Raw genomic sequence first — 25,610 nt, 5'->3', positions numbered from 1 at the left:
AAAAATGGCCGACAGTGGACTGACTTGCTAGAGAGACTTTGGAAATCTTAAGGAAACTGGTCTCAGAACAGTTTGAAAAGTACCTTATTTACATCCGTATACACCCTCCGAAGGCAGCATTTTCCAGTTTTCAGACGCAGCCTAGGTAGGTATAACATATGTTTTGATCCACACCCATAAACTAGGCTACGTCACTGCCCTACTTCCTCACTTTCACAGGTACACACCTGAGCTTACAAACACAGTCGGACGAATGTGCTTGAAGGGCAGCCGTCGAAAATAAATCCATAATTTAAGACAGTCTTCGGGACAGGACACGATGATAAGCGAATGATCAGCATCCGTATTTTTGTTCGGTTTAACTTGTTACACTTGTTTAATAGTCTTTGGTCGTAGGCTAGTGTCTTCTGAACAGCACAGCAACACATCTGACATCAGGATTCCTGGAAATCCCTCAGAAATGAGTTCGTGCTGTTTTGTTTTCAACTTGCTTCTGCTCGCTGCTGTTTTGGGAGGAGGGACCCAAGCCGACACATCTGAACAATGTGTGAAAAGCTTCATTACTGGTCGGAAAAATTTTGTTCTGGACCCGAAAGAGTCGATAAAGGACGGAGCAACTTTCCTGGCGAACCCGAGCGTCGCTACGAGGGCTGAGTGTACCGCTGCGTGCTGTAGAGAGTCCGCGTGCAACTTGGCCCTCACAGAGCACGGAGAAGAGGAGGGATCCGTCAAAAACTGCTTTCTCTTCAACTGCGTATATAAGCAAAGATATGCCTGTAGATTCATACAAAAACAGGGCTACTCGAGTCATATCAAGGATTCAGTTTTTGAGGATTACCTGGGCGGAGACATACGTGGTAAAAATGTCTTCTTTGTATTGTACATTTTGTGATGAGTTCTGTTTACCCTCACAAAAATATACCATGGTACAGTGACTCCAGATCAGTGATATGTGTAATGCATTACTAAGTAATTAATAACTGTTATTAAATGACTTTTTCATTGAGGAAAAATAGTAAGGGATTACTGTTCAATTTTCAGTAATTTAATTACAATTACTTATGAAATAATTGCGTTAAATTCTGTATAGACTATAGAACAATAAAAACAATAGGGAATTTTGAAGTCGAAATTTTACGTCTAATGTTAAAATATATTTTCTAATTTAACACTGTCCCAAAAAAATTTTCATTAATAATTGATTTGATTTTGTAGGAATTCTTTCAAAGAATTAAAAGAACATTTTCATTTCTATCTGAAAATGTTCCTTGTATTTTTCATCTGGTCGAGGTTGATAAGGGTTTTAGAAAGTAATTAGTACAGTAATGTAATTACACTGTAGAAGAAGTAATTAGTAATTAATTACTTTTTAGTGTAACTTACCCAACACTGCTCGAGACATAGGAATGGGACACGTCACACATTTTTACCTTTCCTTAGTTTTGAAAATGGGACAATTTCACTGTAAAATGAGAAATGATCCCTGGCAATGAACATTGAACAAATGTAAAATTTTAATAGTATATTATTTCATTGCATAATTATGACATATTCTCTTTATACCCTGAAAACCAGCAGTCCTCCGGTCATAACTCAATACTTTTGTATTTATGAAATCATCATACAAAGACCAGTAAACATAAAAAAAATCTAAATCAATATTTGGTGTGACCAACTTTGCCTTTAAAACAGCACCAATTCTCCAAGCTTCTTGAATTCACCACAGTTCTTCTATATATTTCAATTGCTTCTGTCTCTGTATATAATCTCAGACTGACACGATGTTCAGTGGGGGCTTTGTGAGGACCATGCAATCTGTTACAGGGCTCCCTGTTCTTCTATTCTATTTTCAAAGTAATGTTTGCAAGTCTAAAATATTTATTTCCTATTGACACACTAAAGCTTAAGATATAAATAACCATCTTAAGACAAATGTTTTTGTGAAACATCTTTTGCACAGTATTGTATCTCCACCATGAATGTAACAAATTTATCCAAATTAATCTTTGGTATAATGTAAAAAATATATATATTTTTCACTTCTGTACCTGTTTGGTCCTAGTACTAGAAGTATACTATTATTGTTAGCTACTACATCAAATCATAATGCATTTATATGAAATCTCCTTCAATCAGTGTAGAAAGCTTTCAGAATCATCCTATTATTGTGTTTAATTTTTTAATACTTTTATTTTGTCAGGTTAGTCTCTAAAGATTAAAATATTTTTTCAGATAGATACAGTGATGAAAGTGGTAGATAATACCAAGTTACCTTTCTCTGTAGAAACAATAACTGCAGTAACCATGGTGTTTTGGCAGAAACAATGGTTACCATGGTACATATTTACAAGCGTTCAGAGACTGATTGCATTCACCTACATTATACAAGATTTAAGTTCTCTTGTTATTGCAATCAGAGTGATTCTGACTATGAAATGTCTTCTACAATCTTTAGAAATGACTCATTGCCCTTTAATACTGAACTTTGATATGTTTTTCTTCAGCTAGGAAGGACAATCCTCCCGTTGCCAATGCTGGGCCAAGCGTAGTGGTCCAGCCCGACAAGGAGGTCTTCTTGAATGGCATTGAGAGTTGGGATGATAAGAAGATCTTAAGATACCAGTGGTCCCTCGTCCGGGGAGATGAATCTGTTAAGTTTGAGGTATTAAACCTGCTGTGGGGAAATGCATCATCATTCAAAATTGTTATATACTCTGTTGTTTCAAGCATATATGACTTTCTATTTTCTCTGGAACACATAAGGCAATTTTAGGGGGAAAGTGAACATCAGTTACCATTGACTTTCAATGCATCTATTTTTTCCCCCATACAATGAAAGTGACTGGTGACTGATTCTGCCTGCCTAAATGTTGACAATTTTCATTTTGGGTGAACTTTCTTGCCATCTTAATGAAGATAAATGATAATTTTCAGCAAGTTCCTCAGCGTGTTATGTATGGCAGTGGTTCTCAACAGGTTTTGCTTCAGGGACAGATATTACATATGTTATCGAGTGGCAAATGAACAAAGTACCAAAATTGTTTATTCTACCGATTTAAACAAAAATGTCCTTGAGATCAAACATAGGAAATTGCGTGTATTACCATCAGTGGTGGAGCTAGGGGGTGGCCGTGGAAAACATGGACCGAAGCCTAGCCACCCAAATGGACACCCCACTTGCAATTGCCTTTTTGGCCGTTTTTTTTGTCTTGGGCACAATGTAGTTTTTCAGAGGTGGTACCGTCTCTGTACAACTGCAACACACTGGAGACTTAACATGCAGACACAACAAGGTTGCTGCACCTCGCCGTCCCAGGGTTCACACCTCCACTCCCCTCCATTTTTATATCTACACGCCTCTGCTTTCTACACCAACATGAAAATGCTGCCCAAAAACATACTTATTTCTGCCCCCTGTCCAGCCACTCCTGTGAAAAACATCTGGCTCTGACCCTGATTAACATGAACTATATAGGCCCAAAAATATGCTGAATTATTATGAACCTGACATGCTGTAGGGTGAATAGGAAAATTGTCAAATTTGGGTTTCTTAATGAATTTAATTTCAATGCCAGTAATTTGCTAAACACACACCACTTTTATCCCTCAATGCAACCAAAGTGCTGCAGGGTGATCCTCGCTGTGCATTCAAAAGTGCAGAACTGCAATATAAAATTATGGGTACATATCTAGCTCATAACATAAAGCAGTTTAAACCTTTTTTACTGTACCTATTTATTCAAGTAATGTCAGACAGAATCAGCAAAAGACTTCTTTCCACAGCACCTCACAAATGTGCAAGACTGTGTTTTTAAATGTATCCACTTGGGAGAGTGTTTTCGAAAAGCTCAGTTTTTGCCATCAAAATTGCTGTCTCAGTGTGGACAGAAGGCCAAAAAGAGATAAAGATTTAGAGATAAAGATATAGTACTTCTCAAACATAAACATATTAGTGTGAACGTGGCCTTATGCTCTCCTAAGCACAACAAGCTATCGTCACGCAAAAACGCTCTAAAAATGTGTGTCTCCTTAATTAATTTGAGAATTGCATCTCCCATTAAAAACCACCACTACTAAAAAATATTAATGTTAGTAGTTGACCCCACTAATCAACTAGTCAATTCTTAGATGACGATTCAATTAGTGGACCACCCTAGTACATCCCAAATCCTAACTAAGCACATTTATATGGATAATTCCATTTTTAGTATTTGCATTTAATATTGATTTTCCATCAGACCTGCAACCCATTTTTGGGTCATGACTACCACTGTTGAGAACCACTACTTTATGGCATAATTTGATTACTACCCAAGATCTAAGTGTTTCTAAACAATTGCTCCACAGAAAACCAATCTACCAGACCAGATAAGGGTGTCAAATCTGATACCTGGGCTTTATGAGTTCAAACTGACCGTAACTGATTCAGCAGAGCATTCTGATTCTGATGAAGTCACTGTCTTGGTCCTCACACCTGAACAGTCGGAGCGTGAGTATTATACTTGATCACTCTCATCCCAGATCAGCTTTTGCAACCCACCTTTACCCATATGAATGAGGTTCATTGGGCAGTGAATATTTTTCAATGTTACAATACAATGCAGGGACGACTATAAGTTTATACAATATATATATATATATAAGTATATTAAGTTGGCACAATTGTAAAGTAATTTTGTTTAAAACTATTTTAGACTTCTAATGTCATAGGCATAGAAACAACTTTGTGTAATTCCAGTAATGGGAGTACTGTTGGTTTGTGGAGACTCTTTCTGTAATTTTAGTGTGTCAGAGGCTTTACCGCTCCCTCTACAAATGAGCAAAACTGGTTTGACATGTTACAGCTGTGAGTCACTAGAATTTTGCAGTGTATTGAAAGCCATGCTGTGGTTAAACACAGACAACACATCCCCTGACTTTTGATAAGTCCATCCATTTTAGACGGATTAACTCATGGCAGTCCCACCCCTCTGTAACCTGCACATTCCCGACACAGGGAGGAAGAAGGACAACAGAAACAGTTAAAAACGTGTGAATGTCAGTGTAAATTAGGTCAGTGTTAGCAACCGTTAAATCATCAAATGACTGTGCTCTTTATTAACTGTCTAATCTTCGTGTTTATATGACACATCCATGTCTAGCAGGGTTATTATAGTTTTGAGTTTTCCTGATTAGTTTTATTTACATTTTAGTTTCAATTCATCCCTTTAAGGTCGTTCAATCTAGTTTTTACTCTGTGATTATTAAGATTGTCTATGATCATTGTTTAGATGCACGATCTTACACTGAATATGTTTAATAAGCCAACAACATCAAACTAGGTCATGTTAATGCCTTAAAAGCCTTGCCTGCCTGTTATTAGATTTTTTTTGGCAGTTATCAGCCTATTGGTGTGCATGTAAACACACTTATTGAAAAGCTTAATTAGTTTTTTCAGTTTTTTAGTTTGTTTTTCATCAAGCTTTGGATAGACTGGAACAGAGTATGTGAGTGGAGTAGAGCAACAGCAATTTTCCCACCCCACTCAAGGTGTTCTGTAATTACTCCACTGTAGCTCCACAGCAGGTTTTCTATTTACCACTCCTTGCTCGCTCTGCTCACTGATGATCGAAAGTATGCTCTGACCAATCCTGGAGGCAAAGTCAAACAAATTTTCTCCCCACCGCTTTCATGCTCTGGACTGAAACGCCCCAACACAGAGCAACATGATACAATCAGTGATATATCCCAGTGCTTTTATAGTTTCTTTAATGTTGAGATGATTTCAGCAGATCAGGTGGATGTTGGAAGCTCATTCCACCACAGAGGTACAGAGGTGAATGATCGTGAAATTTGTCCCTCGTTGCGTTGGGACCACCAGGCACCACTTGTTCATCAACCACAGTGAGCGAGTGGGGACACAGACCTGGAGGAGTGAGTTGAAGTAATGGTGTAATGTTCCATTGGCTGCCCTGAAGGTCAAAGTCTTGAATTTGATGTGGGCAGCTACAGGTAGCCAGTGGAGTGAATTCAGGGAGGGGGTGACATGAGCCACCTTTGGTTGATTGAAGACCAGATGCAATGGCTTAATTGTGCTGGCTGAGATGCCAGCTAACAGAATATTGCAGTAGTTCAGTATCAGAATGACTACAGTTTAGACAAGGAGCTGAGCAGCGTATTCAGATATGAAAGGTCTGATTCTTATGTTCTCATGTAAAGTGTGAACCTTGATGAGATGTGGGCTGGTTGTCAACCACCACTCCCAGGTTCCAGGATGTCCTTGTTAGCACTAGTGTAGTTGAACCAAGATGAATTGTAAGGTTGTGGACAATAGACAGGTTTGCTAGGAGTAATGTCTTGGCGAGTTTGAGCTGAAGGTGGCGTTCTTTCATCCAGGCTGAGATCTCCGAAAGGCAGGCAGAGATACAAGCTCAGACGATGGGGTTCTCAGGTTGGAACAACAGGTAGAGCTGTGTATCATCTGTAAACCAGTGGTAGGTTAAGCCATGTGCCTTAATGATTAGTTATCATTAATGTAGTGTATGAGTGATGTAGTGTAGATCGAGAAGAAAAGTGGTCCAAGCACTGATCCCTAAGAAACACCATTGTCTGAAACACCATTGTCTGACGTGACTTTGAAACCTCTCCTCTTCAGGATCTGCCTGTGAGGGATGACTCAAACCATCCAAGTGCAGGTCCTGTGATGGCCATGTCGAAGAAGGTGGACGAGAGGATCTGGTGATTCACTGTGTCAAAAGCAGCAGATAGATCAAGGAGAATAAGGACCGATGATTTGGAGTAGGCAAGGGTTTCAGCTACTGACAAGAGGGCAGTCTCTATGGTGTCCTTCTCTGAATCCAAACATGATTTCTTTTGAGTAGGTTGTTCAGTGGAAAAAAAGCAGACAACTGGTTGAATACAACCCTCTCAAGAGTTATAGCAAGGAAAGGTAAAAGAGAGACTGATCTGTAGTTATCAATTACTGTGGGGTATGTGTTTTTTGAGCAGTGGGGTTCCTCGATCCTGCTTAAATGTGTTAGGGAACTTTCCAGTTGTAAGAGATGTGTTTATGATGTGTGTGTGTGCAGGCAAGATTGATGGAGAGACAGTTTGCTGAAAACGGGAGGGGATCATTTTAATGGGGCATGTGGTAGGACTGTTTGAAAGAAGCACTTTTTAGACATCAGTCTCCAAGAGAAAGAGGAGAACAGAGGATGATATGTGGATAGAGACTGGTTAGGGGTGTGTGGTATAGAGAACTGGCTGCTTGTGGTGGCGAAAGGAGCGAAATCATCAGCAGTCAAATTAGTAGTGGGAGAAGGTGGGGAAGTATAGAGAGGAGAAAGTTACAAATATTTTTGGGGAATCTAAAGTGTTTCTGATAGCATTTTGGTAATAGTCAACCGTAGCAGCAGAAACATTAGAGGAGAAATGGGAAAGAAGAGATTGATACTCGCTCGGGTCAGCAGGTTCTTTTGACTTGCACAACTTCATCTCTGCAGCCCTGAGCTTAGTACGGTGGTCATGAATTGTCTCTGACAGTCAGAGACTAGAAGGTGTGACATACTGGCTAGAGGTAAGAGTACAGACCCTAACAAGGTAACAAGTTAATGTTGAGTAAAGTGCATTTGTAGCTTGTGTAGCAAGTGAAGATAAGTGAATAGTGAAAGGAAAGGATGCAGAGATGAGAAGTGATTGGGTTAGAGAGAATGGAGGTTATGGTGGAAGGAAACCAGAGGTGGAGTGAGTGGTAAGCAGGAAGGGAAGGTGACCGAGAACTGGATGAAGAAATGGTCAGAAATATGCAGAGAATTAACAAGAGGGTTATTGGGCTTGAGGTTTGTCACCACCAGTGGAGTGCCGTTCATGGGAAATGAGAATAGCAGCACATCTAGCTCTTCGATGAAGACGTCTTGTTGACCTGGAGGTCGATAGATGACCAAAAAGTGATTAGCGGCCGTAATGGCATAATATTAGAAAGATGTGTTATTGCAGAGAGATGAGAGAGTGGATAGCGCCTTATCGTTGTCCTTGCTCAATTGACTTCGCATCTTCACAGGAGGAGGGCTGCTGCTTCAGTGCTAATTGCTAATTTAAGTCAAACCTTAAATTAGCAACAAAGTGCCTTAAACTCCATTAGAATTGCTCTAAACTAGCCTCTAATTGACAACGCATACCTTAAAAGTTAGATAAGTTTAGCATAATCTTCTGGCTAAAAAACTAATTGTCCAGTATAACAGACAAAATGCTTCTCAAGAAGCTACTAGTCGGTGTGATTTCAACCTAATTAAATAAATGAAAAAATGAAAAAAATGCTCAATAGCCAAATTCCCAGGGAAGGAACCACAGTACCCACAATCCTAAAGAGAAGAAAATTATTAAGAGGAGAGGGGGGAATGGGATCAGGATGCAAAGCAGGCCAGATTTTGAACCTGCAACTCCCAAATGTGCACAATAGCTCAACATATCTGAAGAGCTTGCGCAAAGTGATAGACTACTGTTTAGACACTGAGCTCTATTGTTATAGAAATTTGATTCTACCTAGTGCTTGCTTAGACCCTTAAAGTGTGTGTCAGTGTGTCTTTATTTGTGGCACAGCTGTCCTAAGTGGAGGACAACTAGGAACGTTGTCCTGGGCTCTGTTATGAGAATGGGGCTTCTAAGGTCCTCTATGGCAGTGATTGTCAGTCCGTGTCCTGAAGAACCAAAGCGCTGCAAATTTAGGAAGTCTCCCATATTTAACACACCCTGATTTATGGTGTCTATAAATATTTTACTGAGATAAGAATTTTATGAATGTTTTTCTCTCTTAAGCTGTGGAGAAACTATAGGTTCATGAATGATACAATTCAAAATACCTACTAGGTGCATCAATGCAAACAATCCCGGAAAGCTTTGTGTACGCCTCCACGATTTGAACATGTGCCAAAACCGTTGATCCCATGTGCCTGTTTCAGCAATAACTTTACAATGAACTTTCCAAGATGAAACCTAATGGGCATGTCATATCATGTTATCCAGATCAACATACAATATTCCACTGTACAGTCTATACACTGATTTCTTTTACTCCTCCCATTACTAATTTGTATTTGTGTGTATTTACTTGAAGAGTGCTGTCCATTTCTTATTTTTCTTATTAGATTTGATTGAAACAACCCCTAACTCTAAAGGCTCGTTTACACTGACGAAAAAACGTTCCGTTCTTTGCTCGGAATAAGGTTGAACAGTCGAGCAACGGTATACCATTTATGAACATTCAGATACTGGCCAAGGCTGGGGGAGGCATTTAGAAGAGCATTTCAATTTGAGATGTATAAGACTACATGTAAAACTTTAACTAATTTGACATTTAAAATGTGTTATAACTAGAGCTGTCAATCGATACAAAATTTGTAATCGAATTAATTACATTGTGTCCCGTGTAATTAATTACATAATTAATCGAACAGAACAGTAATCAAATAATATTCCTTATGGAGAGACATGTCATTGCTAAAACTAATAAAACATTTTCAAAACAAAGCTTAAAGCTGGGAATGATATGATCTCTAACAATCTTGCAGAAATCGGACCAACAACAAGTCGAGTAGGGACAACTCCAAAATAAGTGAAAATTTATTTTGATTTTATTTGTGGTTAGATATTTATGGGTAATTTCCGAATCTCAGACATTTCTTGTGTAGTGTCTGTTGCTTTGCATCATAAACATAAAAATGTTTAGGTCACTGTGTCAAGTTCAATATAGTTTAATACTCAATCTTTAAACATATCTTGATATCCATTCGAGTGTTTTGAACGCAAGAACGCCTACTGAAGTGTTTTCTTCACTGTATAAACTTCACACAGCTGAAGTTTCACTTACTGCCCTCTGGAGTAATCAGGTGGTACTACAAGCTTGCATTTCTCAGGAATCTTCGAAATTATGGTCTGGGGAAAGTGTGATTTAAATGCGTTCATTTTTTTTAACGCGTTCTTTTTGTAAAATTAATCGCACTGAATTAACGCGTCAAATCGACAGCCCTAGTTATAACTGGTATCGGAACGTGGTATATACTGGTATCGGAATTGGGTTTGATACCGCACTCGTAATCTGATACCAAAATCTAATACCATCTGACGTACGAAAGACATTACTTAAACATTCAGTGCAAAAATCATGTTATGTCCTTATGTGATTATTAATCCACAAAGGGTGTGATTTAATGAGATAAATATATAGTTTGCATGTGCTGCATACTTCAAATGTGAGCACTTGTGAATGTGTGGAGCCAGTGTTGTGCCGACACCTTTTAGAGCTCCTTGGCTCATACATGGAAAACACCATCATGAGCATTGCAGGCCATTTTTGTAGCAAATTACAGCAAGCAGAGTGCTAAATCACTTTGTAGTGCAAGGAACATACAGACTACATATTTATTTAATTAAAAAGCAGCCTTTGGAGTTTAATAATCACATTGGCTCATGTAGTGACCTGCTTTTCCGGAAGTGAGAAGCTACTGTCAACACACCAAAACAAAAAGGGCTTTAAAATAAAAGCTTCTGCCAAAATAAAAGCTCAGTTTAAATTGAGAAAAGGTTTGACAAATATATCACGACTGTAGTTATGTAATATTCACTGTAATACTACTACTACTACTACTACTACATAATAATAATAATAATAAATCAATAGTAATTTTATTATATTTAAGCATTAGGCCATTATCACACTTCCGCGTTCGCAGAGCAGAAGATTTGCCTACAGCCACGGCCAAAATGATTGGCAGTGACATAAATTATGTTTTGCAAGGTTTTCAGCTTCAGTTGTTGTGGTGTTGATTAACATTGTTTCTAAATTATTGTGTAGAGTGATCATCTGCATTTTAAATAATTGCAAAAAAAATTATCCTCACAAAAACCCAAATTTCACAGTTTTTTGGCCCTGGCACAAAATGACCAGCTAACATCATTTCACTAATCATATCAGCAGCATTTGGGAAATGTGAACAAGTACAGTCAGGTGAAATCACGCTATCATTCTGATTAGATTATAAGAGCAGACTGATTGTTATAAAAGGAGGGAAGAAGTGCTTCCAATCATTGTGTTCTTGTTAGCAATGGTTAACTCTAAAGAAAGACGGACAGCCATCATCGCTTTGCATCAAAATGGCCTCACATGCAAGGAACGTGCTGCAAAGAATATTGCACCTGAAAGAACCATTTACCTCAGTGAGAGAGGTTCAACTGCAGTGAAGTAGGCTTCAGGGTGTCCCAGAGTGTCCAGCAAGCACCAAGGCCGTCTCCTCCTGAGGAGTCAGCTATGGAATCGTGTCACCACCAGTGCAGCGCTTGCTCAATATTGGCAGCAGGTTGGTGCAGAGTGCATCTGCACGTACACTGAGGCGAAGACTTTTGGACAATGGCCTGGTGTCAAGAAGGGTAGCAAAGAAGCCACTTCTCTCCAAGAAAAACATCAAGGACAGACTGAAATTCTGCAGGAAGTACAAGGATTGGACTGCAGAAGACTGTTGCAAAGTTATTTTCTCTGATGAATCCCCCTTCCGACTGTTTGGGACAACTGGAAAATCGATAGTCCGGAGAAGAAAAGGTGAATGCTATCATGTGTCGTGCCAACAGTGAAGCATCCTGAGACCATCCAATGTGGGGTTGCTTTTCATCCAAGGGAGTGGGCTCTCTCAAAATTCTGCCCCAAAACACTGTCATGAATAAAGAATGGGATCAAAACGTCCTGCAAGAGCTACTTCTCCCAACGATCCAGGAGCAATTTGGTGATGATCCGTGCATTTTCCAGCATGATGGAGCACCTTGTCACAAGGCAAGAGTGATAATGAAGTGGCTCGGAGATCATTACATTGAAATTTTGGATCCGTGGCCAGGCAACTCCCCGGATCATAATCCCATAGAGAACCTGTGGTCAGTCCTCAAAAGGCGAGTGGACAAGCAGAAGCCCACATATTATGATCAACTCCGAGCACTAATAAGGTAAGAATGAATTGGATTTGGCCCAGAAGCTGATATCCAGCATGCCAGAGCAAATTGAAACTTTAAAACTCATGAAACGCTTATCATTGTTTTCCAGTATACCATAGAAACATGTGAAAAAAATTATCTACAAATACTGAAGCAGCAAACTTTGAAAAACACAAAATTTATGTCACTGCCAATACTTTTGTCCACGGCTGTAGTAGCATAAAACATCTTCCTCTGCAGTCTGTTTCAATGGCAGTGCCCATATCGCATAATTATTATGGCCTATTTTTTGTGCAATTCATCTCAAATACTTCATTTTAAACAGACCTACCTCAACTTACAATTATTACTCATTACTACAATGAAGTACAGTGCCATGTTTTTTATTATTTTAAATGGGATGTGAGCAGGGACCACTTCACAAAGTTTAAGGAGGTTTTTATGAGAGGAATGCAAGAATATAATACAAACAAGAGTACATTTACACATTAAAGAGCATTAGAACAAGACAAGTGTATACAGTAAGTCACAAAAAAAAAAACTGATATTCTGAGTAAAGTTTCTACAGACTCTTTGAGATTATAATGATCACATTGCTTTCATGTTTTTTCTTTATATAATCTCCATGTATGATATGAGATCCATTTTCAAATAAAGAAACATTTCCATCCCAGAGTCTGATTACAGAAAATAAATGGTTAAATCGTTAGTGTTACAGTGCATCTGGAAAGTGTTCACAGCGCTTCACTTTTTCCACATTTAGTTATGTTACATCCTTATTCAAAAATGTATTAAATTCATTATTTTCCTTAAACTTCTACAAACAATACCCCATAATGACAACGTGAAAGAAGTTTGTTTGAAATCTTTGCAAATTTATAAAAAAAAAAAAAAAACGAAAAAAGCACATGTACATAAGTATTCATAGCCTTTGCCATGACACACAAAATTGAGCTCAGGTGCATCCTGTTTCCACTGATCATCTTTGAGATGTTTCTACAAATTTATTGGAGTCCACCTGTGGTAAATTCAGTTGATTGGACATGATTTGGAGAGGCACAAACCTGTCTATATAAGGTCCCACAGTTAACCGTGCATGTCAGAGCACAAACCAAGTCCAAGGAATTGTCTGTAGACCTCTGAGACAGGATTGTATCGAGGCACAGATCTGGGGAAGGGTACAGAAAAATTTCTGCAGCATTGAAGGTCCCAATGAGCACAGTGGCCTCCATCATCCGTAAATGGAAGAAGTTTGGAACCACCAGGACTCTTCCTAGAGCTGGCTGCCCAGCCAAACTTAGCGATCGGGGGAGAAGGGCCTTAGTCAGGTGAGAACCCGATGGTGACTCTGACAGAGCTCCAGCATTTCTCTGTGGAGAGAGGAGAACCTTCCAGAAGAACATCCATCTCTGCAGCACTCCACCAATCAGGCCTCAATGGTAGAGTGGCCAGACGGAAGCCACTCCTCAGTAAAAGGCACACAACAGCATGTAATTCTGCATATATATATATTTTAAGGTGTTGTTGACATTAAAATTTCCAACATTGACAGCTCATGTTATTACACAAGTTCATAACGTTAAAGGGGACCTATTGTGCAAAATTCTCTGCAGCATTCCACCAATCAGGCCTGTATGGTAGAGTGGCCAGATGGAAACCACTCCTCAGTAAAAGGCACATGACAGCCTGCCTGGAGTTTGCCAAAAGGCACCTGAAGGACTCGGACCATGAAAAACTAAATTCTCTGGTCTGATGAAACAAAGATTGATCTCTTATGGCCTGAATGGCAAGTGTCATGTCTGGAGGAAACCTCATCACCTGGCCAATACCATCCCTACCGTGAAGCATGGTGGTGGCAGCATCATGCTGTGGGGATGTTTTTCAGCGACAGGAACTGGGAGACTAGTCAGGATCGAGGGAATGATGAATGCAGCAATGTACAGAGACATCCTTGATGAAAACCTGCTCCAGAGCACTCTTGACCTCAGACTGAGGCGAAGGTTCATCTTCCAACAGAACAACGACCCTAAGCACACGGCCAAGATAACAAAGGAGTGGCTACGGGACAGGTCTGTGAATGTCCTTGAGTCGCCTAGCCAGAGCCCAGACTTGAACCCGATTGAACATCTCAGGAGAAATCTGAAAATGGCTGTGCACCGACACTCCCCATCCAACCAGATGGAGCGTGAGAGGTCCTGCAAAGAAGAATGGGAGAAACTGCCCAAAAATAGGTGTGCCAAGCTTGTAGCATCATACTCAAGAAGACTTGAGGCTGTAATTTGTGCCAAAGGTGCTTTAACAAAGTATTGAGCAAAGGCTGTAAATCCTTATGTATGTGTGATTTTTGTTTTTAATAAATTTGCAAAGATTTCAAACAAACTTCTTTCACGTTGTCATTATGGGGTATTGTTTGTAGAATTTTTAGGAAAATAATGAATTTAGTCAATTTTGGAATAAGGCTGAAACATATCAAAATAAGGAAAAAGTGAAGCGCTGTGAATACTTTCCAGATAAAACATAGAGATGAAACCGTCCCAGTGTCTACAACTGTATTATATTCACAAATAAGAGATGAGCATGCTGCAATAGTGAAAACGACATTAAAACACTTAAACGCTGTCTCTTCGGACTTGAGTTGAGCACAATAATCCTCTGGGAGTAAGCTGAACAGTGTGCGCTGCTCCTCGTGAACTGGGAAAACTTTGCGCTGATAATCGCCTTGCTCCGATACTATTTCGCATTAAAGTGCTAGATAACATAAGGTGAAGTGCTGAGTTACTCTAAAGAAACTATTAAACGTGTGATGTTTACTGCCAAGTGCATCCAAGTTGGCTTAATTTGATAAAAACTGCGATTGTCCATAGACAAATCGATGGGCGATGTTTGGTTACGCTAATGTTCGGAGCCGGATGTGACAACAGGTGGAATGTGATAAAGGCCTGTATCTCACATCTGTGATGCTCTGTTATGCTGCACTTTATATCACAAAAATGTTGCATTTAGGAAAGGTTTACCAAAAAATTTGTATTGGAGAGTACCGAAAAGGAAGTATTCAAAAATTGTATCAAGACATCACTAATGTGTAATTTGTCATCTTTACATTGTGGATTCATGGCGCTAATGCGCTAACATGCTATACACGTACAGGTGTCATTTATGGGAGGGACGGGTGGGATCTGTCCACTTTTTGCTTGTGCCAATTTTGTCCCAACCACTTTTTGAAATCGCTTTAAGTGTCTAATGCAGAGGAAACATTGCAAGTTCTTGAGTATGAGTTTTGTTCATGTCTGTTGAAATGTGTTATTTTGAATGTTATGAGTGCAGCTGTTATAAGTGATGCTGGGTGACAGTGGTAACGTTCTCTCATGCACACAGACTCTCACTCTATTTGCTCCTCTTTCACTACTCGCTTGTGCAGTTAAATCGCAAAGCAAGATGCAAACAAATATGTTCCGATTTATGATATACATCCACTGAAGTACAGATGTAATCTTGGTTATTAAAATAAAAAGTTAGCCTATATTAGTGCGGATTAAAACTGGGTACTCCATGTACTAGAGGCAAAAACTGTATCACAAGGTGTGTAGAAAATTGTTGATCCATGCATTTACACACAGACTAACAAAATCCTAGGACAAACGGTTGCAGATATAGGCTTAAAGTTATGAAATTTAAAATTGAATTGGTGGTCATCAATAATGACGATTCATCAAAACAGTAAAGCATATCCTAATTAATATTCATGATTTTCTTGACATCACAGCCAGCACCCACCCAACCAATATTTTTCCTTAACTTGCACTGGTGGACTGTTTTGAACCACTGCAACAAACTTTTTGGCCTGGTTTTATTTTCTAAATTTAGCTCTAGTATATTAGAGTCTTAAGTATTAAACTTCGATGTGTAACTCATCCCGCACCATTTGTGCTATGGACATGAACGATAAAAGCACCTTCACGTGTACCTTTGCACAGCTCAATTTTGTGGGGGAACAAGGCGTGTTAAGCATGTGTGAAACGAGCAAAAAAAACGAATTGCTAAGCAGCCTCTGTTCAATGCTGCATACTGAAGTTAAAAAGATACTCAACGCTAAAGTTATCCTTGTCCAATATGAATATTCAGTGTAGCTGTGTTCAAAGCACAAATCAAGCAACTTTCTATTTGTCAATACGGCAAATTCTCGTGTGTCGACGTTTACCAAACTTGAACCCCATACAAAATCAGATTCTTCATTGCGATGATTCCCATTGAGATGACTATTTCACCTGCAAAATTTGTGCTGTGCCAAGGAAAATGAGACCATAACTCTGATTGTTTCGGAAAGGTTGGCTATTTTCTAATTGAATAATTAGGTGTATATTTGCTGTGAAAATAAATTTAAATCAAATCTAAATCCAATGCATTCCTTTGAACGTCACACCAGGGATGAATCAGTGTATTCTGATCCCCATGATATTCAAGTTATCAGAATGAAATTAAAACACCAACAATTTGATTTGTCCCACTAGGTCACTGTTTGGTGCCAAAAAAGGTTGGCCCCTGCCGAGGATCATTTCCTCGTTGGCATTACAATGCTGCATCCAGCAAGTGTGAAGCGTTCATATTTGGAGGCTGTAAGGAGAATAACAACAACTATCTCTCTGAGGAGGAGTGTACCAATGCTTGTAAAAACACAATAGGTAAGACAAGCCTCATAGCAGGGTGTGGTGTAGATGAGTCTAATGTTCATCATGGTCTTTTGTTAGTTCAAAGTAATTTCCTTATGAAATCATCAATTTCTCACAGTCCTTCACTAAATAATGTCTGTACACACTTAAATGTTGTCTTTCCACAGTAAAACCAGGTGGAGAAGCGAGAAAAGGGGAGACTGAAGGTAAATTCCCTTTACCCTCAGACAAATATACAAGAGAAAAGGAATCCTATTTTTTTTTTTTATCATTTGAGTCATTCTCATTAGAATCTAATAATAGTAATAATGTATTTTGTTTAGTATATTGCATTGCGTGTAGCATGGTTTTCACGAAACAACGTATTCATAATGCAAGTTATGCATTTTATGTTATTATATTTTCAAGTTCATCTGTTCATTTGCTTCATTGTTTGTGCAGATGTAAATTGTAATATTAAGTATATGTTGTGAATTTAGTGATTAATTTATAAATGGGATGTTGTGACGAGGAGGAGGGCAGCACCAGGCGTACATCCTAACGGACGATTAAAATATGAATCAATTTAATTACATGGTATGCTGATTAATTCATCGAATTAATCACATACATAAATATTTGCTGAGAAATCCTCTAAATTTACAATAATTAAATATATGATTAAATCATTATAAATTGTTATATTTAAAATGATTTAATCATATATTTAATTATTGTAAATATATGATTAAATATATGATTAAATCATTTTAAATATAACAATTTATAATGATTTAATCATATATTTAATTATTGTAAATATATATATATATATATATATATATATATATATATATATATATATATATATATATATATATATATATATATATATATATATATATGATTAAATCATTATAAATTGTTATATTTAAAATGTAAATAAATTAAATATTCTAAAAAAAGTATAGATCATCTAAATGCATAACATTATTTTTGCATGCAATACAAGATATTGTTTACTTCCATATTATTGAACATAAGACCATCATTGGTCTACAGTTCACAGCGATCCATTTTGAAACTTAATTCGTCAGTCAGTCTGAGATTTATTTTTAGGGATTGTTGAAGAACATGTCAATGTACACCTGCGTCATAAACAAACTGTTTTTAGATCACTGTGTCAAGTTAAACTAAGTTTGAAACTTAAACGCGTATTGAGATCCCTGCGTTCGGATTTGTGCTCCAAGTTGTGTTTGAACGCAAGAACTTGGTCTCATCTTATGCTGTCTGCTGTTGGTAAGTGTGATTTGTTCTCTGTCTGTGTAAACTGCACATTTCCTATAAAGCTGGAGTTTCACTTACTGCCCCCTGGAGAAAATACGTGGTACTACATGCTAGAATTGCTCAGATATAAGGAATATTCATTCCGTATTATGGTGTGGGGGCATGATTAATTGTGTAACATTTTTTTAAATATAATTGCACCAAATTAATGCGTTAAATCGACAGCCCTATTAATTATTAAATGCTTGGTACTAAAAGTAGTGTAGCTCATTACTTTTACATTACAATTCTTGCAATCAGATTACAGTTGCTGACTTTCAATGATGTTAATTTTAATTACTTAAGTTACACATTTCTAAAATAATATATTTGTAAAATACATTTGAAACCATGAATTACATTAATATGTACATCTGTTCACATTTTGTGACGACGAACAAGAAGGAAATAAAGATATTGTTTTGAATATGTTTAGCAGAAACACAAAAAAACACTTTTCTGTGACATGTTTTAGAAAGTGACTTAAAAGTAATTTGGTAATGTGATTTACTTTTCTGATGAAGTTATCTGTAATGTCAATAATCTAATAACAACTATAGAGTAGGAATTATATTGAGTATAATTATTTTAGTTTAATTGAGTAACTTACCCAACAGTGAAATAGGCCTTATTTTCTTAAAAGAATGTTCCGCATTCAATGCAAGTAGAGCTCAATCGACAGCATTTGTGGCATTATGTGGATTACAAACAAAAACATAATATCTGTAAAAAAAATATAATGTGTGTTATGTTTACATCTGGTGGCTAGTTGTGAAACTGTATTTTAGCATTCATGGATTTGCCCTATTCACTTCCATTGTCAGTGCCCTCGAATGCTGTTTCCCTTTTTTCTTTCTTATTTTTACAGTATGACCTAGACATGTTGAGATGTTGTTTCATGAGATTCACTTCAAGCTTGATTTTGATGCCTCATTCTGTGGTTTTGTCTTTGTGTGTGTCTTTATGATACAGACTGCAATCATCCATGTGGAGAAGACAAGTTCAAATGCTCCAACAACTGCTGTGTGAAGAAGGAGTCCGAGTGTGATGGGCAGAGGCAGTGCAGTGACGGTACTGATGAGGAGAGCTGTGAGCGATGTGAGATACTCTAACCTAACCAGACACACACGCACCTCATGGCATGTACACATGGTTTAATATGTATTTTATCTTTTACGTTTTAGTGAATAGCAGCCTGTCTCAACTTCTTCAAATTCATGTCAACCAAAATGGTGAGTTTTATGCTATGCCAAGGTATTGTATGTTCTACCTACCATTGTATGACCTTTAAAGGTCATACAATTTTCTCAATGTTGAAAACATTCAGGCTGATGGGGAGAGTAATTTCTTGTCACCCTTTAGGAATAGGCCTTTATCACACATCACTTTGCAGCGTATAAACAACTTCCATGCAGTCTGTTTCAATGGCAACTAGAACATTCCGATTCTTTAATGAACACTAAACAAGACAACGGTATACAGTTTGTCTCAAAAATACTTCTATTAAGAGTAAAGATTTTACAGAGTATGAGCGATTTTAATAATCACATTGCTTTTCATGTACCTTTTTAAGATTTATTTAAAAATGTTCAAATAAAAAAAAAAATCCCATCCCAGAGTCTGATTAGTGAAAATAGCATTCACTGGCATCCGAATGCAATGTAAATAAAGGCAAGTGTAAAAACTAAAATAGAGATGATGTCAGTGTCTACAACTACATTATATTTAAAATACAAACGGGAGATTAACATGGCGCAAATAGTGAAAACAATAGCATTAATAGACTTAAACATGGTATCGTAAGACTTGAGTTAAGCACCTTAATCCTCTGGGAGTAACCCGAACAGGAATTCACTGAAAAGGCTCCTCATGAACCAGGAAAACTTTGACCTTATAATCACCTTGCTCCGATACTATTACACATTAAATTAGAAGATAAGACACATATAGTGTTGTGTTGAGCCAAAAAAACTATTTAAATGTTTGATGTTTTCTTACAAGTTAATTCAAGTTCATTTATTTATAAAAACCTCCGACTGTCCATAAACAGAACTATGGGCTATGGTTTGATTACTCTACTATTTGGAGCCGGATGTGATGACATGGGGACTGTGATTAAATGTCTACATAGTTCACCAAAAATGCACTCTTCCTTGTGTCATTTCAAACCGGGATGACTTTCTTCGTTGAACACAAAATATTTTTCGCAGAATGTCTAGAATGGCTGCTTCTTTTCCATACAATGAAATTGAATCAGAAAGGATGCTGTCGAGCTCCAAAAATGGCAAAAACGCACAATAAAAGTGGTCCATATTACTTGTGCACTACAATCCAAGTCTGCTGAAGACATAAAATAGCTGTGTGAGGATCAGACCAGTATTTGTTGTTATTCGCAGAATAAAATCTCCCCTTCTGTTGCTGCTCTTAAAAATCATACTCTTTAAATTTTACATTTACTTTTATATATACGGATGAGCCAAAACATTGACCAGTCACAGGTAAAGTGCATTATCTCCGAACAAGGCCACATATCAAGGTCTGGGAGATTAGATGGCAAGCGAACAATCAGTTCTCGTAGTCAATGTGTTGAATGCAGGAGAAATGGGCAGGAGTAAAGACCTAAGTGGCTTTGACAGGAGCCTAATTGTTGTGGCCGGACGACGAAGGCTTGTGGGGTGCTCCCGGTCAGCAGTGGTGAGTACCAACAGTGGTCCAAGGAGGGACAAACCACAAACCGGCGACGGGGTGTTGGGCACTCAAGGCTCATTGATGCGCGAGGGCCACAAATACTATCCTGTCTGGTTCGAACCGATAGAAGGTCTACTATGGCACAAGACACAGAGCATTTTAATGATGGTTATAAGTGGAATGTGTCACAACACACAGAGCATCGCACCCTTGCTGCATGTAGGGCTGCATAGCGGCAGACTGGTCAGAGTGCCTATGATGGCCCCTGTTCACCATCAAAAGCATCTACATTGGGCACGTGAGCAATCAGAACTGGACCTTGAAGCAGTGGAAGAAGGTTGACTGGTCCGATGAGTCCCATTTTAATCATGTGGATGGCCGTGTACGTGTGCGCCATTTACCTGGTGAAGTGATGGCACCAGGATAAACTGGGTAGACAACAAGCCGGTAGAGGGAGTGTGATGCTCTGGGCAATGTTCTGCTGGGAATCCCTGTGTCCAGCCATTCATGTGGACGTCAATTTGACACGTGTCACCTAACTAAACATCGTTGCAGACCAGGTACACCCCTTCATGGCAATGGTATTCCCTGATGGCAGTGGTCTCTTTCAGCAGGATAGTGCCCTCTGTCACACTGCACAAATGTTTTGGGAATGGTTTGAGGAACATGATGAAGTGTTCAACGTGTTGCCCTGGCTTTCAGATTCCCCAGGCTTTCAAATTCCCCAGGCTTTCAAATTCCCCAGGTCTCTATCCTGAGAACCTGTGGGATGTGCTGGACCAACAAGCCCGATCCTTGGCAGCTTTGCCTCACAACTTACAGGACTTGAAGGATCTGCTGCTAATGTCTTTGTGATACCACAGAACATCTTCAGGGGGGTCGGTGCTGTTTAGGCAGCACACGGAGGACCAACAGCATACTATGCAGGTGGTGATTAATGTTTTAGCTCATCTATGTATTTAGCAGACGTTTTTTCCCAAAGTGACTTCAAAACTAGGAATAATACAACAAAAGTCATTAATTATAGGCAATGTTGGGGAAATAATTTAAAATAGTAATCCACTACAAATTACTATTTTTTAAAACTAAAATTGTAATCTGATTACTTTTCTGATTATGTTAGTGGAAAAGTAATCGCATTCAGATTACTTTTAAGGTACTTTCTGAACTTTTTAACGAAAAGTTTTTTTTCTGCTCAGAGAATTCAACAATGTCTATTTCCTCGTTCATTGTCACGCAAACATACACTTTCATTCACCTTAATGACTCGTTAGGGGGTGCACACCTTTTTAGCTGTCTCAGAAATGGCAATAATAATGCACATAAGAACAAAATGTATGTTTTGAATGCATTCTACATAATATTATTTTAGAAAAATTATTCAATATGTAATGTTACACTACTTTTTGAAAAGCAGTCAGATTACACCCAATACTGATCATAGGGCATTTGCATTTTGCATTTGTCTATATTCAAATATGGTGTATGAAGCCTTCAATGATGCTTGCAATTTTTGGGAAATAATGTAATGTTTTCATTTTTAAATTTGCAACAACTTAAAGGTGCAGTAAGCCATTTTTTTTATTATTATTTGTTTTCCTTCATGGAAAGGTATCTCCTACTCCCTGAAAGATATAAATTAAATAAGTGGCTAATCCAACGGATCCATTTGTGGAAATACTAGAACGGCTTAAATCGCTTACAGCAACTTTAAATATTTAAAACATTTAAATACTCTATTTTTGGGTGTACTATGCCTTTGATATTTCTTACCATCTATTATTGCTACTACATGAAAATATTTTTCATTTATCATCAGATTTCAACAGCAAATTGTGTTGATCTTAATTTTATATGAGCAGTTGCACCTTAGCATGCAAATGCATTAATTGTTGTATTAAGTAAATTAATCTATTTTTCAGATGTTCCCTTGCCTGAAGCAACATTTTGTAATGGCTTGTGTATCACATATTGCTAATTTCTACATCACTTTTAAATTGTAGTTCTCTCCTAACCCCTCTTTTCTGTCATATTGGTATAGCCTTCTGTGCTGAACCGCCCGTTACAGGCCATTGTCGAGCCAGTTTTACTCGTTGGTACTACGACCCTCTTATCAAAAAGTGCCAAAACTTCACCTATGGTGGCTGTGACGGCAATGAGAATAACTTTGAGAACACAGACGCCTGCATGAACAACTGCTCTGGTGTCACAGGTGTGAATAGCACTGAAATATAAACATTTTTTATATATTTAAGTGATCATGGCTGAAGTTTAGATTTGATGTATGTTACTGATTTCTGTCTTTGTAGAAAATGATGTGTTCGCCAGAGGATTATTTTTTAGGGATGATGGAGACCTAGGGGAAAGCCAGTCAGGTAATCTTTTGATTTTGCAGTTTTAATAAAAATGTTGTCCTTTTGAAATTTAGGATTTTTTTTGTAAGTTTAAGGCTATATATCTTCCTCTCATTTACTCTTATCATGTTTGTTAAACATTTTACTTTTAGATATTTAGAATAATGTTTAGAGTAACTAAGAAAAAGTATTCAAATAATAGTAATTGTGCCTTAAAGTAAATGTACATTTTAATCCAGTAGGCTTTAGTTATTTCACAGCCATGAACTATGGTTTGCTCCTTGTTAGTCATTTGCATCTACTGTAGTATTAGGTGGAGGAACATTCAAGAAAGCATCTGTTTGGACAAAAATCTGTAGTTAAGGATCTCATCAGTATTTTTTCCATTTTCCTTAAAGAGAAACTGTAAATTTTAATGGCTTATATCTACAAAAATTTCATTTGTCAACTTTAAATACTAGCTATAGCCACAAAACTCCCATTTTGGTTTTTCTGGTTATTTAACCAAATAAATGATCAAGATAGACTGGTTTTGGGGGCCTGTATAGCTCAGCGAGTATTGACATTGACTACCACCCCTGGAGTCACAAGTTTGAATCCAGGGCGTGCTGAGAGACTCCAGCCACGATCTCCTAAGCAACCAAATTGGCCCGTTTGCTAGGGAAGATGGATTCACAGGGGGTAACAATCTTGTGGTCACGATTGGGGGTTCTCGCTCTCAATGGGTTGTGTGGTAAGTTGTGCGTGGATCGTGGAGAGTTGCATGAGCCTCCTGTGCTGTGAGTCTCTGTGGTGTCATGCACAACAAGCCATGTGATAAAATGTAAGAAAATGTAAGCTGATTGACTGTCTCAGAAGCAGAGGCAACTGAGACTTGTCCTCTGCCACCCGGATTGAGGTGAGTAACCGCTCCACCACGAGGACCTTCTAAGTAGTGGGAATTAGGCATTCCAAACTGGGACAAAAGGGGATACAATAAAAAAAAAAAAAAAAAGGTAAGATACTTGTTTTGTTGCAATATGTATACTTATGTTTACCTTATTGTCTCTTAGCCTCTGTTGCCTTGGCTGTGGTTGTGGCTGTGGCCATCATGGCCGTTCTGGCTGTGTTGGGTTACTGTTACCTAAAGAGCAGAAGAAAAAACCAACACCATCAGCGTGTGGCCACCACCAGTCCTCCAGTTGTCTATAATGAGGATGATGATCATCTAGTCTATAACAGCACCACTGCCAAAGCATGAATCCACAATAATGTTAAAAATCACTGGTCTGCCACTCCTAATGATTTAGGCTGACTGCAGTGCATGATGTGTCATTGGAACTCGTATTTACAGAAATTATTTACAAATAACTTCTGACCTCACATGAAGCCAAATTACACATGTTTGGTCATCGGACCAGTCTTTAGTCTCAGGTTTAATCGGGGTTAAGGGCATTTATAGCATTTGTATACTGTTTAAGTGTTAGACTGATCAGGGCCCAACCCTATTTAACCCAGGCATAGCCATTTGAGCATGCTGGACTTTAATGCACCTAAAGGAAAACGTCTGTGTGCTTGTGTTTGAGAAATGGTAGAGAAAGTTTGTAAAGCAGAAATTTGATGTCTATCACTCCAAACAAGGGTCGTTTACTTAATGAGAATTTGACATTGTGCTTTCTTGAAGCACTCTGTGAGTCTTGTCCCTAGTTTTCCTACTTTTGCTAATGGTTTAGTTCAAACCAAAAAGAGCTTTTATTTACTTTTTATAACTCATAAGCCATATTTTATCATTCTAAATGCTTTCAAGGGAAGTGGGTTTTTTTAAAACATTACTCTTATTAATATGTGTTACATTTTCAATTAAATATAGTTGTATAGTTTGACTTATTTCAATGTTTATATGTAGAATATATGTGGAAATGTTTCTATTATTTGTACCTTGAAACCACGAGTACTTTAACGTGGAGTTCTTGTTGCACTGAACTTAAAATGTCTGCCATATTTTCTCTATGTATGTGTGTATTAAAAAGACCTTAATAATTTCTATGATATTACAGTGGCATTTTTTACAACATCTTTTCTATTAAATAAGCATTTCGTTTTTGTTAAAGTTATGAAAGCGATGCAATTACAATTACATAAGCTTACGTAGATTTGCACAGTTAGAGCTTTGTTGTTCTTTGAAGCAATACAGTAGCGCCATCCACAGGACTCCCACAGAGCATCGAAGGTTTGACGAATGTACAGTTGAAGTCAGAAATGTACATACACTAAGGTTGAAGTCATTAAAACAAAGTTTTTAACCGCTCCACAGATTTAATATTAGAAAACTAGTTTTGGACATCTGCTTTGTGCATGACACAAGTAATTTTTCCAACAATTGTTTACAGACAGATTGCGTCACTTTTAATCAAATCAATCAACTCCAGCAGGTCAGAAGTTTACATACACTAAATTAACTGGGCCTTTAAGCAGCTTGGAAAATTATGTAAAGCCTTTAGACAATTAGCCAGTTAGCTTCTGTTTGGAGGTGTACCTATGGATGTATTTTAAGGCTTCAAACTCCGTGCATCTTTGCTTGACATCAAGACCTCAAAACACTTGTGGACCTCCACAACTCTGGTTCATCCTTGGGAGCAATTTCTAAACACCTGAAGGTACCACG

The 25,610-nt window shown here is 38.0% G+C and overlaps 1 protein-coding gene across 1 annotated transcript; it reads left to right on the top strand.

The window, feature by feature from the left end:
* The first annotated feature begins 213 nt into the window (after positions 1-213).
* spint1b (serine peptidase inhibitor, Kunitz type 1 b) lies at positions 214-24,982 on the top strand. The gene is made up of 10 exons (XM_052095950.1): positions 214-857; positions 2,505-2,662; positions 4,348-4,489; positions 16,461-16,631; positions 16,787-16,825; positions 18,897-19,022; positions 19,109-19,156; positions 22,654-22,824; positions 22,922-22,987; positions 24,019-24,982. The coding sequence occupies exons 1-10, from the start codon at positions 461-463 to the stop codon at positions 24,204-24,206; spliced, it is 1,506 nt and encodes a 501-aa protein (XP_051951910.1). The 5' UTR covers positions 214-460; the 3' UTR covers positions 24,207-24,982.
* Positions 24,983-25,610: the final 628 nt, after the last annotated feature.

Source organism: Xyrauchen texanus, chromosome 28, assembly GCF_025860055.1.
Source record: "Xyrauchen texanus isolate HMW12.3.18 chromosome 28, RBS_HiC_50CHRs, whole genome shotgun sequence".
Lineage (NCBI taxonomy): Eukaryota > Metazoa > Chordata > Actinopteri > Cypriniformes > Catostomidae > Xyrauchen > Xyrauchen texanus.
Note: the sequence above shows the minus strand (reverse complement) of the source record. Positions and strands in the feature narration are given on the sequence as shown.

Bases quoted from the DNA above. Each gene is read 5' to 3' on its own strand.
- spint1b (XM_052095950.1), top strand. From the start codon at position 461: ATGAGTTCGTGCTGTTTTGTTTTCAACTTGCTTCTGCTCGCTGCTGTT. The intron at 2,663-4,347 runs GTATTAAACCTG...ATTGCTCCACAG, and splicing joins ATGAATCTGTTAAGTTTGAG to AAAACCAATCTACCAGACCA. The intron at 16,826-18,896 runs GTAAATTCCCTT...TTTATGATACAG, and splicing joins GAGAAAAGGGGAGACTGAAG to ACTGCAATCATCCATGTGGA.